Source organism: Cupressus sempervirens, chromosome 7 (assembly GCF_028749045.1).
Source record: "Cupressus sempervirens isolate cs-2001-9-10 chromosome 7, ASM2874904v1, whole genome shotgun sequence".
NCBI classification, from domain to species: domain Eukaryota; kingdom Viridiplantae; phylum Streptophyta; class Pinopsida; order Cupressales; family Cupressaceae; genus Cupressus; species Cupressus sempervirens.
This window is the reverse complement of record NC_143124.1, coordinates 627,612,524-627,629,468: the sequence shown is the minus strand read 5'-3', so window position 1 is coordinate 627,629,468 and position 16,945 is coordinate 627,612,524. Positions and strand designations below refer to the sequence as shown.

Genomic DNA, 16,945 nt, shown 5'->3' with positions numbered 1-16,945 from the left:
TTCTAGAGTTATAACATAGATGCAATAACGTATCCATATAGGATTTTGTATAAGTGGCAACATTGACATAAGTCAACCCTTGCAGTTGCTCCCCAAATGCCTTTAGGTTCTCAGCTGTAATGCAGACATCTCCAACCAGTATCCCTACATGTGCAACTGTGGATTGATCCGTGGGTGCAGAGTGCTGTGAACTGTGTTGTGGACGACTTGATTGTGTGTCCTTGTTAGGTGGATCTACAGGTGCCTGTGCAACTCTGATGGACTATATTGGTATCCTCCACAAGTCTGAAATATAGGAATATGATTGCGGTAGATCATCCAAAAAACAAAGTGCCAAATCCAAGTGACTCTGCTGTCTAGAGAGTGCTCTATAAGCATAGGAAAACTTGCAACTCTATATGCATCATCACTTGAGCCTGTACTACTAGATGATGCCTCTGAAGATGCTGTGGAAGTACATTGCCATCCCAAAAAATGGCCCTCAAATTGTCATTTCTCTATCCTTGAAATGCTGTTGAACACACAAATCATCAGTAAGTTGTACAAATAAAATATACATGTTTACTAAGAATATTCTTAAAATTTTAATTTTATAAATGTTTGATAAAGTTGCTGTGTTATTGCTAGATTTTTCTCTGAGCTGTGGGTTTTAAAGTTATTTAGGCCTACTGAGTTATTGTGGAGTCCGAATTTTTTAATTATTCGCAATACAATGGTCTACATAGCCATCAACTATCAATCACTAAAAGATTGCCATCATAGAAACTATAAGACTGGCCAGAGAGTTTTCTAGGGTTAAGAGTAATTTGTGGAACTTTAAAAAGATATATTAGAAAAATTACAAGCCGTTCTAAACTCTTAAATCCAAAGTTGGTTTTGTTGAGAAAGTATAAAATCTAGTGGTACACGCCATCACAACTGTCCAAATTGATTGTGGAGAGGGGCTATTTTTATCATCAAGCAATGCAGGCTGGTGTAATCCATAGGCAGTTGGTCCAGACATTCCAATAGGACATTGACTAACCAAGTTGATGCTGATGGAAGTTTTAGATTGTTATACGCATTTGTTGTTTGAGATTGGTTGAAGAATGAACGATGCTAGTGGGCTGAAAGGCATAGGAGATTCACATAGGGCCTGATTATTAAAATCCACAACCTCCCAAAGAATGAGAGCTTAAAATTGTTGGTCATTGTAGCAGAAATGCGGGTAAATTCCCCTCAATTTGTCTAAATGACTGATAGTACCTTCCTTGGATCCCCTAATATACTGACCATCAAAAACTGAAAAATCTCTTAAAAGTGTGTGTGCCAAGGAATATTAAGCCTGTAAATTCTTTCTTACTGGGAGACAAAGGATCTTCCTTAATGCGGAGACGGTGGGAGAATGTGGATATGGTGGAGCTCACTCTCATATGGGAAAATGGGAACCTAATGCAATTTGACTAACATTTCTTTGTAAGTTGTCTATTCAAATAATTATCACATCTGACATCTGCAGGTTGCTTTTGGAGTACGAAGTTAGTTTGGAGATGAGTCAGAGAGGGAAGATCTAGATCATTTGGATTATTTGTTCTTCCTCATTATTTTTTAGATCTCCTTTTTAAGGAAGCGGCTGAGGTGGGAATTCACGAGCATCTGTAGGGAGGTGAATGGTAGGGATACAAAGCTGAGATAGTATGCGCACACGATACCTCAGAGTGAACTTTCCACCTTGGCAAAAATCTTGCAATTAGTCATGCCTTTAGGTACTCATGCATTCATTGCTTTCTCATTAATTTTAAACGACTTCTTATACTTCAGAATGTATTGCACCCTGCTGCACTGTGTTGTCTTGCAATTTGTCATCACAAAATGGAGGCATCAATACAAAACTTTTCCAATTAAGTTCCACATTTCTCTGCGATAACTTATTATTTGATTGGCAAAAATTGATCAAACAATTGTCACCAATCCATATAATGAAACATTTTATTGAAGGTTCTCATCAAGTCTTTTTCGTTTTTTCAATTTGTTAGCATATACTTGATTTTTGAGGCCTTCAAAGTCCCTTTTGCATTTTTTAGTGTTTGTTTGGATTGTTTTTACCTTTTTGTTTCCTTCAAACTCTCGCTTTTGGTCATGCCCTCATTTCGAGATATCTTGGGGCTTAATCAGAGTTGTCAATCAAAAGTTTTTAAGGTTTAAATGCATGTGTTAGTGGGGTTTAGAACCCCCACTGCATATTTAAAATATTAAACTTTATAATTTAATGTTGAGTTGCACTTTTTGAAATATATGACTTTAAATCACTTTATGTTATGTTTTCAAGTTACTTTTTGAGTTCAAGTTTATAACTTAAGTTATTTAAGTTATTATAGTGCACTTTAAGTTATATTTTGATGTTGAGTTTTACTTTAATTTATACCTAAGTGATTTAAGTTATTATTGTGCACTTTATAGTCTATTTTGATGTTGAGTTTTACTTTAATGTTTTAACTTAAAACATTTGAGTGAAATTTCACTTTTTGAACCTATTTACGCATAACATGTAAAATGTGCTATTGTAAATATTTAATGGACCCTCTAAAGTGAGATTTACTGAGTGAATAAAAAAAAGGTGCGAAAAATGAACTTTAAGTGATGCAATTCAATTAGATGTTATTTTTGCCCTTCCAAACCACATTTTGGCTTGTAAACCACTATTTTCTCACCAAAACAACTAGCTGGGTAGTTTCATATGCATTTTAAAACATTTAATTCATTCTTGAAACCTCGATTTTGGTCTTTTGAATGCAAATTTGTTGCATGCAAATGCCATCCAAGAACTATGATTTGCATGGAGATGAAGTTTCAATGTAAAATAAAACATGTAAATGCATTTGTAAGCCACGATTTGCCAAATGCATGTATTTTCATAACATGTTAAAGCCTCCAAGAAGTGCGATTTGCTTCAAAAGTCAAATATATAACATGTAATGACTCTTCCAAACCTCGATTTGCAGGAAAAGAGTCTATTTTAAATATGTAAATGGGTTTCCAAACCCGAATTGCAGTAAAAAGCTTGTTTTTAATTTGTTTCTTCCTCTCTTTTTGGGCGTCCAAATTGGAGCCAAGTTTGTTCAAATAGATCACTTTTAAAACATGTAATGGTCTCTCGAAAGCTCAATTTTGTTTGGGCCTTGGAATGCATGCACTTGCGTTGCATGCAATGACTTTTCTAAACCATGTTTTTAGCATTTGAAGGAAACTCACATGTAATGCAATCCTAAACCTTGATTTTGACTTGGACTTGGGTTTCATGCACTTGCAATACATATTTAAAATATGTGTTTGGTCTTGCAAACTCCGATTTGAGCTTTTAAGGGAAAAATCTTGCATGAGAAGGGCCTCTTGAAACCCGATTTGAGCATTTGATGCAAAAACGTTGCAAGTAATAGGGCTGGGAAACCACGATTTGAAGCAAACTTCTCCATTTTGAATATGCAAGATGTTTCAAGAACCTTGATTTGCTAAGGCATTGGAAAGAACAGGATCTTGGAGTAAACATTTGCATCATTCTATGCACATGTAAATGTATTTGGGAACCATGATTTACATTGAAAAGTCATTTTCATACAATGCAAATCACTCCAAGAAGTGTGATCTGCACTTAGGAAGGCATTTTCAACATCATTTGCATCATTTTGCACATGCATCTGCTTCAGCAGACCACGATTTGGAGCTTGAGTTTGAATATTTGAAAGCATTTGATCTTTACATGCAAATACACTTGTGAAACTCGATTTTGGAGAGAAGGAATTCATTCCAACTTCTTCTTCCTCCAAATTTTGCTCTTTGCTCTCCAAGTAAGCGTAAGATTCCATTTTTGTTTGCATTTCTTGATCAATTTGTTTATTTGTTGTATTCTTTTGCTCTTTCTCTTCTATTTTTTTCAATACAGCCCTAGTTTTTTGTTCCAAGTTATTGAATAAGTTTAAAACTTTCATTCTTTGCAAATGCAAAAGGTTCTTCATTCGAAAAATGGAATTACATACAAAAGTGAAGCTTTGTAACTAAACAAGTTGGGTCAAAGCAAGAGGTACGTTCTTCATTTTTGCATATACTTTATTTTCTTGTTATTGTTTGTTTTTGGTTTGTTTATGAAGAAAAGTTGGAGATCTTCCCTCAAAGAATGCAAGTATCCTTTATATTTCCATCATTTATACCCAATCCATCATCCAATTTCACCCAAATTCCACGTTCTTAAATATGTAATGGGATTCCTAAAAATCGATCGCATATTTACACAAGGTGAAAATGATGAGTTTTTAACCACATGTAAATGCACTTCCAAAACCTGATATTTGGTAAAAACTCACATTTTAATGCATAAAAACTCCCATCCTACATACATCCATATGCTTCCAACTTGCATTCTTAGCCATTCAAAACAAAAGTCCTATTTTGTCCACATGCAATCCACCTTGTGAAATCCTGAGTTTGGCCATTATTGCCCAAACTACAAGCTGTTCCAATCATTTCCAGCCTTCTAAAGTGTTCAATAAGTATGTAAATCATACTTTGAACACCTATCCTTCATAGATTCGTCATTAAGACTCAAATCCCAAAGCTTTCATGGATCCCGATGGAACTCAGATTTTTTGCAATATCTAGAGCTTCTATTGGAGAGTCATAATGGAGATTACACGAACGTATATGTAATTCTCAGTATGGTTACTAAAAACCGTAGTATGATTGTTCTTAGAGACAACATATATTTAAAGAAAAAAGAGAAGAAAGATATTTTGTTCATACTGTTCGAATAGAGTGAAATGTATATATGCAGAGATAAATAATCATCGACTTATTCTACAGTAGTGAAGGCACATAAAGAGACTTTTATCAAAGACATAGAAAGATATTTGTGTTATAGCAATATGCGATGGCTCCATTGATGATGGCAATGAGAGATGTTTTACTAAAACTCATACCGTTGATGAAGAAACAAAAGGACACAACTAGGAGATATCATGAATATGTATGTGACAAAACCATGGCAGAATCTCCAGATTTCTCAGTACAACAAAAATTATCAACAGGATAGCAAAAGAGGATGTTCGCAAGAGGCAAATAAAATAAATTGGTGTCCACCAAAAAGACCATTCAATTTGAGTGGGATCTCTATTGTATTAACCAATGATGCAGAGTTGGTGTCGATAAAAGGAGTTGCGGAGTATGTAAAGGGATTGTTGAGAGATGTTGAAGACTGATTTTAATATTTTAATATCTTCAATCCAAATTGAATTGGTGCCATCGGTTGGTAAAATAGTGTTGTTCAGATATAGTTTTAAATTGCTCGATATGATTAAGGCTATGCACATTAGAACAATATCAAATGATAGTTGGCCTCCAATCGGGTTGAAATTTGGCTTGTTTAAATGCATATATCTCATCATAGAGTTCAAACAACAAATGAATATGAAAGAAGCGTCAAGCATCAAGCATCAAGCATTATACGTAACATATCGATTGTTGATGTTTATCGCTATAGAAGGAATTTGATTCATTCAATATCACCCGTTTATTTAACTTTTACTCGATAGTCAAAATCTTATTATGTTTTGTATTTGTTGCAGGTTCGTGGAATATGCATCAGGAGTCACCATCACATTTTGATAGACTGGATAATCTTAGAGGAATCTCATGATAGTAAGATGCGCTCAATTTTATCATGGTGGATAGCTCTATATGATGCAAAAGGTCAAATGATGTGGCACCTGAATATTAAAAGCACCCATGATATTCTATGAAAAGTTGTGATACATTCTAAAACATCTTGTTGCAATAAGCATTCCAAGAAACAAATAGCTGCCAGTTGAATTGTCATTCGCAAAATATTAAAACATATGAGCCCTATTAGTTATTTGTTATGGTCACGTTGTCATAAGGAGAATTTAGTCTCCTTTCATGGTTTATAAATATAGATGTAAAATCAAACAATGATTCATATTCCTACAAATTTTTGCATACCCAAGTTATATATATGCACTTCGATATATTTTATTCTTTCATTGGTTAAATAAATGAATTTTTAAACTAAGCCCATGGATTGTGGATTATTGAATAAGTTCTTATGTGATTCTGAAATCAAATTACAGTGGATGGGTCATCTGTAAGGAGTGTCTCTAGTGCAATTTTATTTCCAGCATGATCAGTAAGAAATATTTATTTTATTTTATTTGCATGAAGCTTTAGAGTTAAAATATTATATAATTTCGTCCTTTATAATTATTATTTTAATTTTATAAATAATTTATATGATAGATAAGTGGACAGGATCAATTATAGCATTTTAAAATTGAACATCATAGATATTGAGAAATATTTAATTGTTTCCGAATCTATGTCTTGTTTGTCTCTAAACCACAGGAGTTAAAATACATTCTAGACTATTTTAAAATTGTGCCCAGATATTTGATTTGTCGCATCTTGATTACTAAATTGTTTATAATTAATGTGCGTAGAATTTTATAAAGTTGTATGTTTTGAACTTATAATACCGACTCTATCGCCCTTCAGCACTGGTCTTTATATTTTTCATAATTTGTAATCCATACGCTAGCAATTATTTCATATCTTGCCTTTGAAGAATTAGTATATTCATTTGTTGCATTGATCTATACTTATTTAAAAAAATTCATATATATATATATATTCATTATTCTTAATTAGTAATTTGCCAGTTTAAAGGTTTTCTATAATTCTTTCCGTTAGGAAAACTTTCATTGCATTGACATTTTAATTGATTTGCTATAAGGATCCTGGGTTTAAGTGTTTTGTTCAGGATTAGGTACACCTACCTTGGTTTTGCAGAGCCAAAAGTGCAAGGGATTTGGATCACATCGATCAATCCCTTCAAGTTGACCATGACCGGTTGGATATCCCAACATCAAGTTGGCAACTCATAGGATTCCAATCTATGGTTTTGGGAACCAACAAATCCAATCTTGTTAGATGGCATTTTCACCCTTTGGAACTTTCATGCTGCAGCTCAAGATATGTTTGAAAAATCTGCATCTTCCAAAAGCAAAGGAAAAATGAAATATCAATACGACAAAGAGCTAGCACATACAACTCTGTCTCATGTTTCATCCTCTTCTGATGAGATCACAGACACAAAGATTAGTCATGTTTGCATAGAAGAATTCTTGCAAAGGATTGAAACTTCTTCCAACCAAGACATGTTGTAGATTAAAAGAGGTAACATTCATTTGGTCTCTACCTTTCCTATGGCAGCCCTTGAACTTGAGTTCATATGGGAATGTGCAAACCACTCTGATGCCAGATCAAGAACAGTTAGAGATGCAAATGGGAAGTTAGTTTTCAGCTTACATCCAAATGTGATTGAAAAGATTTTTAAAGTTTTTGAAACTCCAAAATACGTAGATTTGACAAAAGAAAACTCCTTGCATCTTTGGAACGAGAACAAAAATGATTACCTCAGTCATGCTAATGATAAGTGGTTGATGGCCCAATACAATACACAGGTCTGATTTCTTCCAAGAAGTCAACGACTTAGTCACCATTTTGAGCAGAGTTTGTGGTCTCCAAGAATCCAATCACTTTGAGACATGGATGTGCAAGTTCATCTATTAGATTCTTGAAAGGAAGGAACTTGTCTATTGGGAATAGATCATTAGAACAACAATATGTGAACAATTGGTTCGTGTGAAGAGCTCTCTCTCATTCCACATGAATTCATATCTAGCTTACATTGCTGCAACTATGGGAACATTTTCAGGACTCTCTACCAAGGGACATAGGGCCCTAGTTCCCATCTGGAGCTATTATGAGCAACTTATTCTCATGCAGAGTAAGCACCACTGCAAAAGGGTACATGATGCATTCTATGGTCATTTCAAATGCCATTTCGATATGGAGTTGGCAACAAAGAGTGTTTGACGAAGCTCGGGAAAAGGCGAGTGCATACAGATGCATATTCATAGAATTTCCAACTTTCACCTACATGAGAATTGGTTATTTTGAAGGAGAATCATACACCTTACAGAGGTATCGTACTAATGGGATGATCCTCATGGAATTGGTACGACAACTTATGGTGGTGCAGACATATCAAACTAGTCAACACAGGCTAAGATTTGGGATCTCCTCCACTATTCCTCTTCAAATAGGCAAGTATTCCTTAACCATAGTGGACAATGCCAAGGGTATGGAATTTGAACTCCAAGTAATAACATTGAAGAAGTTCAAATCCAAGGTAGACTTTGATTTCAAAGGCATGCATTCCACAATGAAGAGTGCATTTACCCATGTTCACCGCATGGAGGATGTATGGATAGATTTGCACAGTGAGCTAGTTGTGGCTAGAATGGATTATTATCAACTTACTTCGATGTAAATCATTGATCTTGATTTAGTCCCTATTCCAAAAGGGGATGAGGATGACAACATGATTTAGACAAAGAATTTCACAATAGCCAGATTGAGAAGCTTCTTCCTATTCCCATTCAGTGGCAATACAGAGAAATGACTTCAATTTTTGATAGATTTCAAGCCATCTTGATGAACACCAATTCATGGTTGAAAGGAAGGAATCTAAAGAGAATTAAGCGAAGCCTGAGGTAGATTGTAGGCATTTTGGGCTAATAGGAAGGAAATCTCAGGTTGAAGATAGGAAGAAAGATGGTTCATCCACTTCAAAACCGGAAAAGGGTATCAAATTGAAACTTGAGGGAGAAAAGGTTGTCATTCCTAAATCACATTCTTCACGAACTCCTCTCAGAGTGCAAAAACGAGAAGATGAAGTAGTGATCTTTTCTCCCTCACATTGGCCAAATGACCAAGAACCATCTATCCCAAATGAACCATTCTTGGCTGCAATAGATATCGATGTAGATTCTTTCTCTACAATATTCACACCTACTATTCCTATTTCCGAGTTAGATACTTCAGCATTGCTTATCTCTTCTGCGACCCTTTCTTTTCTCACCTCTAAACATTGCAAAAGCTTACAGAATTTCTTTGAGGCCTTCTCTTCTTTTTGTTAATGCATGTAGTTTCGGTCTGACATTACTATACGTTATCATTCACAGTTCAAAACTGATGACATATATATTTCCTGAGATCATTAAGGCATGATTGAAACTATGTTTGATTCCTTTGATATTTAGAGCATGATTGGTCTATCCTTTATATCGGGCAGTAGATTTAATGATTGGTATTACTTTGATTAGTTTGGTTTAAGTATGTAACAAATCACGAAGATTAGTTACCACTGAATGCGTGTGAGAATAAATGTCCATGTCTCCATTCGGAGACATGTCCATTCATCCCCACACCCTTTCCAATTGATATATATATATATATATATATATATATATATCAAAGAAACGTGAATCGGAATCGGATCGGAATCGGCAAGGTCGAATCGAATCGTGAATCGGCAATGAATCGGCGATGAATCGGCAAATTTGAAAAAACCCGTTAAATTTAAAGATTTTAACAATTTAAAACTTATTTCATGCACCCTTTATTGAATATAACTTAAGCACACTATAACATCATCAAATAGAAGTTAAAACTTAACATACATAAACATGAAACATAAAATCCATCACATACGTAACTATGTTATCTAAGATTCTAAAATGTAAATTGTAGGCTAGCTGAAGTAAATAGAAATCAAATGATCATAATGATTTAAATCATAGAATGTATGTAAGATGATCCATAAGACATCAAATCATAAATTTATGTAAGAATCTAAGATGAAGATCCATGAAAGTTTGAAAGTTTGAAACATATGTCTATCAATGATTCAGTATCAATATCTGTAAACAAAATATAAAAACAAGGCTCCAGCTCAAGCCTCAGGCTCATAGTCATCATCATCCTCAACATCATCCTCAAGCTCGGCTACAGCCTCAGCCTCAGCCTCTGAGTATCCAGTCTGCCTAGTAGCAAGGCGTCTAATGTAGGTCCTAGAGGACTGTCGAGCCATATCTCCCGCATATAAGATGGGCTCACGAATGTCGCTAGGGCCTGTGTCTGTGCGTGCACGTGTGCGTCTACCAATGCCTGAAGAACGTGCTCTAGCTGCCTCAGCCTCTATATCCACCTGGTCAATCCACGCACGGTCTTCCTCAGTGAAGACTGGATCTACAACCTCTGTGAGCCACTTTGATTCTGGATCAATCTCCTCCAGAATGATCGGAGAGGAGTCAGTGCCCAAAATCTGTTTGATCCTAAGACGGAGGTTGTAATGAACGAAGACAAGATCATTCAACCTCTGCACTGTCAACCTGTTTCTCCTCTTCGAGTGGATGTGCTCGAACATGGACCAACTGCGCTCACATCCAGAAGCGCTGCTTGGCTGACTCAGAATACGAATGGCAATTTTTTGAAGTTTTGGGGTTGTGGCCCCAAACATTTGCCACCATCTATCTGAAATAAGGGAAAATAAAAATAATTAGTCTCATTTACAAATTACAAATTACAAGTTAACTCTAAAATTACATAATCAACTTTAAGTTTAGAATCTAGATTCATGAACATTGAATATATTATTTAATTTTTACCTGGCTGTATTGTTTCCCGAGCATCTATGGCTACCCTGCTAGAGAAAAGTGGCCCTTCTTTATTATTGAACTTATCAAGCTCAATAATTGCAGCACTGCTATCCTCATCAGTACTCAACCTCTGGATCACTGTATATAATCCGGTGAGAACCTCCTCATCCGCCTTGAAGTCAGGACGGAAACGAAATGCCGAATTCAAAAAGTAAGCTGCTGCATGGATGGGTCTGTGGAGCTGATTCTGCCATCTCCTATCAATGATGTCCCAAATAGGGGCATACTTCTCCTGCACTCCTGCATACTGAGCTTTAATGGCCTCCTTGGCCCTATCCATGCCCTCATATATGTAGCCCATAGAGGGCTTCTCCCCATCAGCAGTTCGTAGGAGAGATACAAGAGGCTCAGTGGCCTACATATAAAGTAAAACAAAAATTTGAGTCAAAACTTAAACATAGAATAATTCAATAATATAAGGTAAAACTAAATCATTAAACAATTAGCATAGTAAACTGTAAAATATTAAATGTTAAATTGCAATAAAATTACCTTAAGTATTTCTCTAGCAGGTTTCCAAAAACCATCATCATCAAATATGCAATCCACCACATCTATCCCTGCAGTGGTCGTAGCATAGGAAGATGAAATCCACTCCCGCCCAACAAACATGCTCCTCAAATCATCCCTTGATGTCAACAAGGACTGCAAGGTGATGAAATTCGAGGCAAACCTCGTGATCCTTGGACGAGCTAACTCTTTGTCTCCTGTGTACTTCCTCATTGTGCTAAGGACAAATGAATGATTATAAATAAACTTACATATGTTTTTTGCCCTTTCCACACATGACTTGACCCACTCAAGTTTGCCAATTTCCTCCAACATGAGGTCAAGGCAGTGTGCTGCACAAGGGGACCAAAATATGGTGGGGTGCCTCTCCATCAAAAGTTTGCCTACAACAATTTTAAGATAATTAGAAATTCAAATTTCAAACATGTTAGAACTTAGAACTTAGGAAATTTAGAAATTCTAAGTTAGAATTAGAAAAAGTTCAAAATTCAAATAAATTTATTTTCAAAACTTAAAAAGTTAAAAGTTTACCTGCAGCAACATAACTTGCTGCATTATCCGTCACCACTTGCACCACATGTTGTTCCCCCACCTCTGCTATAACTTCCTCAATAACCTCACATAAGTATGTGGCGTTTTTTACATGAGCAGAAGCATCAATGGATTTGAGGAACATGGTATATCCTACAAGTAACAAAACAACGAATTATAATTACTATTAGCAATCAACAAATCAAAATTTGAAATAGTCAATCATGATTCAAAATTATGTATGTAGGAAAGTAGAATGATCAATCACCTCCACAGGATACAAGGAAATTGAGGAGTGTTCTTCCCCTCCTATCTGTCCAACCATCAGTCATGATGGTGCAACCCTTTTCGATCCACTCCTTTCGGTTGTCCTCAAGCTCATGCCTCATATCCTCAACCATTTCCTCCAGGAGGTATCCACTCAACTCAGCCTCAGTTGGGGCTTTAAACCCCGGATCACAAATGGCAACTGCATCTATCATGTTCTGCCAATAAGGAGTCCTGTCACAAATAGATAATGATATTGATTAGAAATTTAGCTGTCAAAAACTAAAATCATAAAACAAGTAGATATAATTAAAGTTTTACTTTTACTTTTAACTTTAACTTTGAAGATAACAAAGAAAAAAGAATCAATTACCTGGCTGCAATAAATGGAATGTTGCAAAAGTACCAGAATTTGCAAATCTCTTTTCTGGCAGCATCATGAATCTCCTTGTTCAAACCCATGCCCTCAAGCGTGGATTGGGAGCCAGGAGTAGTGCGGGGCACAAAGTAACTATCCATTCTGCTTTTCCGCACTCTAGGCCGCAATAGGTTGGTGTTGGACTCTGTCTCAGTATGAGACCGACTACCACTAACACTCACATGAGCACTAGCACTAGGATGAAAAGGAGGCCTAGAAGAACCCTCCCCAACACAACCTACGGATGCGGAAGCTGATGCAGATGCACTTGCAGATGTAGATGCGGTTGCGGATGTGGGAGCACGGGAGCCAATACCTCTTAACCCTTCAAGTTGCATTTTCTTAGTCAACTTGTCTTGTTCAATTTTTTCTAATGCCACTAAACAAGAGCGTTTTGCCTCAGCGGTTTGTTGAGTGCAAACTGTGACATCATGGCCAGGTATGCCAGCAATGTGGTATTTCAATCTATAGATACCTCCCGAATTTATTTTTTCTTTGCAAAATATACATTTTGTTTGATATTTGGTTCTCCCAGGAAACTCTTCATTATATTTCCAGCATTCATCTTTTTTACCCATTGTGGAAATTGGAAAATGAAAGCAAAGGGCTGCTGCAATAAAAAAATTCATGTAAAAAATCAAAGTTTGCAACTAATAAACAAAAACTACAAAACAACAAACCCTAGTTTGCAATTTAGTAAAACTAAAAATAAAAAACATTCAAGATTTGCAAATGAACACTAAAAAAATTTAACAAAAAATGCATACTACACTAACATGCAAAAAAAAAACCAACACTTACCTCTTGCAAATGAGTTGAGGAGTGTTGATATTGACTCCTTAATGCTCCCAATGCAATTTATGGCCTCCCCAAATGGACTTCTGATCTCTTTGGTGCTCTTCCTTCTTGCCGGTTGGAAACCTATGGATTCTCTTTTCTCTTCTTCTCTCTCACTCTTCCTCTCTTCTACTCATACTAAGCAAATAGAAGGCTCTTTAGGGTTATAACAAAGAGGAAAGTCAACTTAGAAAGCAAATAAAACATGTGTTTTTTTTTAAAAATTGAACTTTCTATCCTTGCTGCCGCGGCCGATTTCTGGCGATACTCGATGGCGATTCTGGTGATTTTTTCCATGAATCGCCGATTTTGGCGATTCAGGCGATTCATGCGAAAAAATCGCCACCAGCGATTTCTGATTCCAAAAAAATCGGGAGCCATGAATCTTATTGCGATTTCGGCGATTTCATGGCGATTTTTGGAACTATGATATATATACATATGTATATATATATATACGTATATATATATACGTATATATATATATATACGTATATATATATACGTATATATATATATACATATGTATATATATACGTATATATATATACAAGGCACCGAAATCTATTAATGCAAGCACATCGAAGGATCAAAGAAAATTTTGAGTTCAATAATATTGTTTTATCTCTATTATTACTGCACTAACTTCTGTAGATTCTAGAAGTGAATTATGTTAATTGGCATTAATTATCGTACCTGCAACACAGTTGTGCATCAGTCTGCAAATAAATTAAATCTGGTGAGAAACTTTACATGGTATTAGAGCAGGTGAACCCCACGCCTGTTTGTACTGAAGCATCTATTGTGGATTGATGTGAATGATTTGCACACTGGCAGTGTGTAGATGTGCTTATGAAAATGAGTTGAAGCTGCAAATTGCTTTGGCTAGGCTGTTTGATCGATGTCCCAAATTTGATGTCAACATGTCATCGTTCGGCTCCAGTGCTGGCACAATGAGCATAAATAAGGGCTCGGTAAATGAGTATTCACTATGTGTAATAAATCACAGGACTGCAAGAGATCGTATAGTTGAATTGAAATGTCGCTCAGGGGGATGAGAATGTCGAATAAATGCGGATCAAGTTCTCCAAGTTGTAGAAATTAGTAGAGATCAAGAGTGATCAAAATGGTGCTTAGATTGGTTTATCTCATGTAACATGATCTCCAACAAGGATCAGTTCTATAGAGATCACTTGTAATATAAAATATGGATCGCTGAAGAGGATGCAACAAAATGTGCTCAATGTACCCATGCCAGGTTGATTCACATATGATGAATTTTCTTGGCAGTGTGTCGATCGCACGGATATCTATGAGTAGAGGCTACTTCCAACCACTAATTTTTGCAAGATTGAATAGTGCAATATATAGTCAGTATCGAATCATACTGATACCGGTGGGTCATTGTTTCAAGACTGAGTTGGTTCATTGTTTGTTGAAAGGAGTTTGCTAGCAATGTTAGACAATAAAGATGCTCTAAGATGGATCGAGAGTAATTGTTTTTTGCGATGTGGGGGCATACATCTAGAACAAATTTTCATGGCCTTAAGAGACTTGAGTGATTGATGATTTAATGAGGGCTAGTTGATGTTTGATTGCTCCACATGGAAAACCCATTAGTTCGGTGTGCATAGAGGAAATGGCACAACCATTTTAGATGTTTGAGAAACTCATTTCATTGTCGTGAAAGATTAGAAAAAAAGCCACTGATGAATGAGTTTGCATATAATTGGATGGATCATCGATCACTTATATGATCTTCAAAATATCTCAGTTAAGGGCTATCCTACATTTCTCAGTGCCAATAAAATAATGGAGAAAATTTAAATATTTAATGTAGAGGAAGTTTAAGTATCTCATTACGCTTGTGACTCCAAAGGCAGATTTGTGAAATTAATGTTTTTGAATAAAGTTATTTGTACAAATACTAACAACATGGAAGATTGTTGAAATAGAAATCTTCCTATATTATTCCATGACTTGGGGAATAAACATTTGCAATAAATCTCTACAGTTGGATTGGAGATACAATAATAAACACATACCTTATATCCAATTAGCAGATGGTAGAGTCAAAGCGATAAATATTCATGAAGGATGAAAATTGATTCATGCATCATATTTCCTATATGGGCTCACCTTATGAGAGGAAATATTTTAAACACAATGATGAAGACATTTGGAATTCAGATTTAGAGGGAGATTCAAAGGGAGTCTGACATCTTCAAGAGGTCTAAATGTCGATGAACTCGAGCTTCAGAGGGAGCAGATGGGTTTAGTCAACTTGTGACAATCCCGATCATAGTGATTGAGAGGGAGTTTCACTGTTGAAGGTAAAATACTTATGAGGTAAACTTTATTTAATGGATTATTATACTAATGAAATCATTTAATGACTTATGGGCCCTGTTGTAATCATGAGGAAGTGACGACTTCCATGTGATTATCACTTTGTATTTGTTAGTGTTATTGGAAGATGACGACCTTACAATCATGATAAGACATTGTGTGATGGCTGTAACAGATCGTGATGGATGATTTCTAGCATGGTGGATTCAGTTCCCTAAGACAGACCATGACCTTCTAGATTGTGATAGACATCATGCAATAGTTGAAACATATCACAATAGATTATGAAAGTTCCTATGGTAAGTGCACATTACCTTTGAACATGTTTGAGTTATGGTGAATATCATGAGACTTGATATTCTTGGTCATACCATATCTTTGATATCATATTGAGTTGATATCTAGAACTAGGTATCACATGTTGGGTGATTCCTCATATCACATGTTAGGTGATATGTAAAACTGGGTAGCACATGTTCGGTGATTCCTCATATCACATGTTAGGTGATATGCAAAACTAGGTATCACATGTTGAGTGATTCCTTATATCACGTGTTAGGTGATATGTAAAACTAGGTATCACATGTTGGGTGATTCTTCATATCACGTGTTAGGTGATATGTAAAACTAGGTATCACATGTTGGGTGATTCCTCATATCACGTATTAGGTGATATGCAAAACTAGGTATCACATGTTGAGTGATTCCTCTTATCACATGTAAGGTGATATGTAAAACTAAGTATCACATGTTAGGTGATTCCTCATATCACGATGTTAGGTGATATGTATAACTAGGTATTATATGTTAGATGATACTCTATACATGTGTTATGTGATCACAAAATATGGATTTATGGTTGATATCATTTGACTTGGTATCTGTATACACACCATAACTGGAAAGAATATCATGTGACTTGATTTTCTTAAATACATTTAGAGGATATTACTTTTCTAATAAGGAAAACTTATATATATGCACTTTGTCTTCCCTAGCTAAGAGGGAACGTTAATGCATTTAGTTTCGGTTTGACATTACTATACGTGATCATTCACAGTTCAAAACTGATGACATATATATTTCCTGAAGTCATTAAGGCATGATTGAAACTATGTTTGATTCCTTTGATATTTAGATCATGATTGATCTATCCTTTATATCAAGCGGTAGATTTAATGATTGGTATTACTTTGATAAGTTTGGTTTAAGTATGTAACAAATCACGAAGATTAGTTACCACCGAATGCGTGTGACAATAAATGTCCATGTCTCCATTCAGAGACATGTCCATTCATCCCCACACCCATTCCAATTGATATATATATCCAATTTGCCTTATGTAAACAAGGCATCGAAATCTACTAATGCAAGCGCATTGAAGGATCAAAGAAAGTTTTGAGTTCAATAATATTGTTTTATCTCT

The 16,945-nt window shown here is 35.6% G+C and overlaps 2 protein-coding genes across 2 annotated transcripts in view; one reads left to right on the top strand and one right to left on the bottom strand.

Moving 5' to 3' along the window:
• The window catches only part of LOC149548262 (Nucleic acid-binding, OB-fold-like protein), a 130,512-nt gene that overhangs the window by 21,246 nt on the left and 92,321 nt on the right, over positions 1-16,945 (top strand). The window lies entirely within an intron of this gene.
• Positions 9,620-12,145, bottom strand: LOC149548263 (uncharacterized). The gene is made up of 5 exons (XM_089792322.1): positions 11,917-12,145; positions 11,649-11,801; positions 11,100-11,500; positions 10,557-10,962; positions 9,620-10,422 (listed from the first exon to the last, which is right to left on the bottom strand). Exons 1-5 carry the CDS (start codon positions 12,128-12,130, stop codon positions 9,842-9,844), a joined length of 1,755 nt encoding a protein of 584 aa, XP_089648448.1. The 5' UTR covers positions 12,131-12,145; the 3' UTR covers positions 9,620-9,841.

Coding starts and splice junctions, on each gene's coding strand:
- LOC149548263 (XM_089792322.1), bottom strand. CDS start 12,130: ATGATAGATGCAGTTGCCATTTGTGATCCGGGGTTTAAAGCCCCAACT. Junction 10,963..11,099: donor CTGCTAGAGAAATACTTAAG/GTAATTTTATTG, acceptor CTTTATATGTAG/GCCACTGAGCCTCTTGTATC. Junction 10,423..10,556: donor TCGGGAAACAATACAGCCAG/GTAAAAATTAAA, acceptor CCCTTATTTCAG/ATAGATGGTGGCAAATGTTT.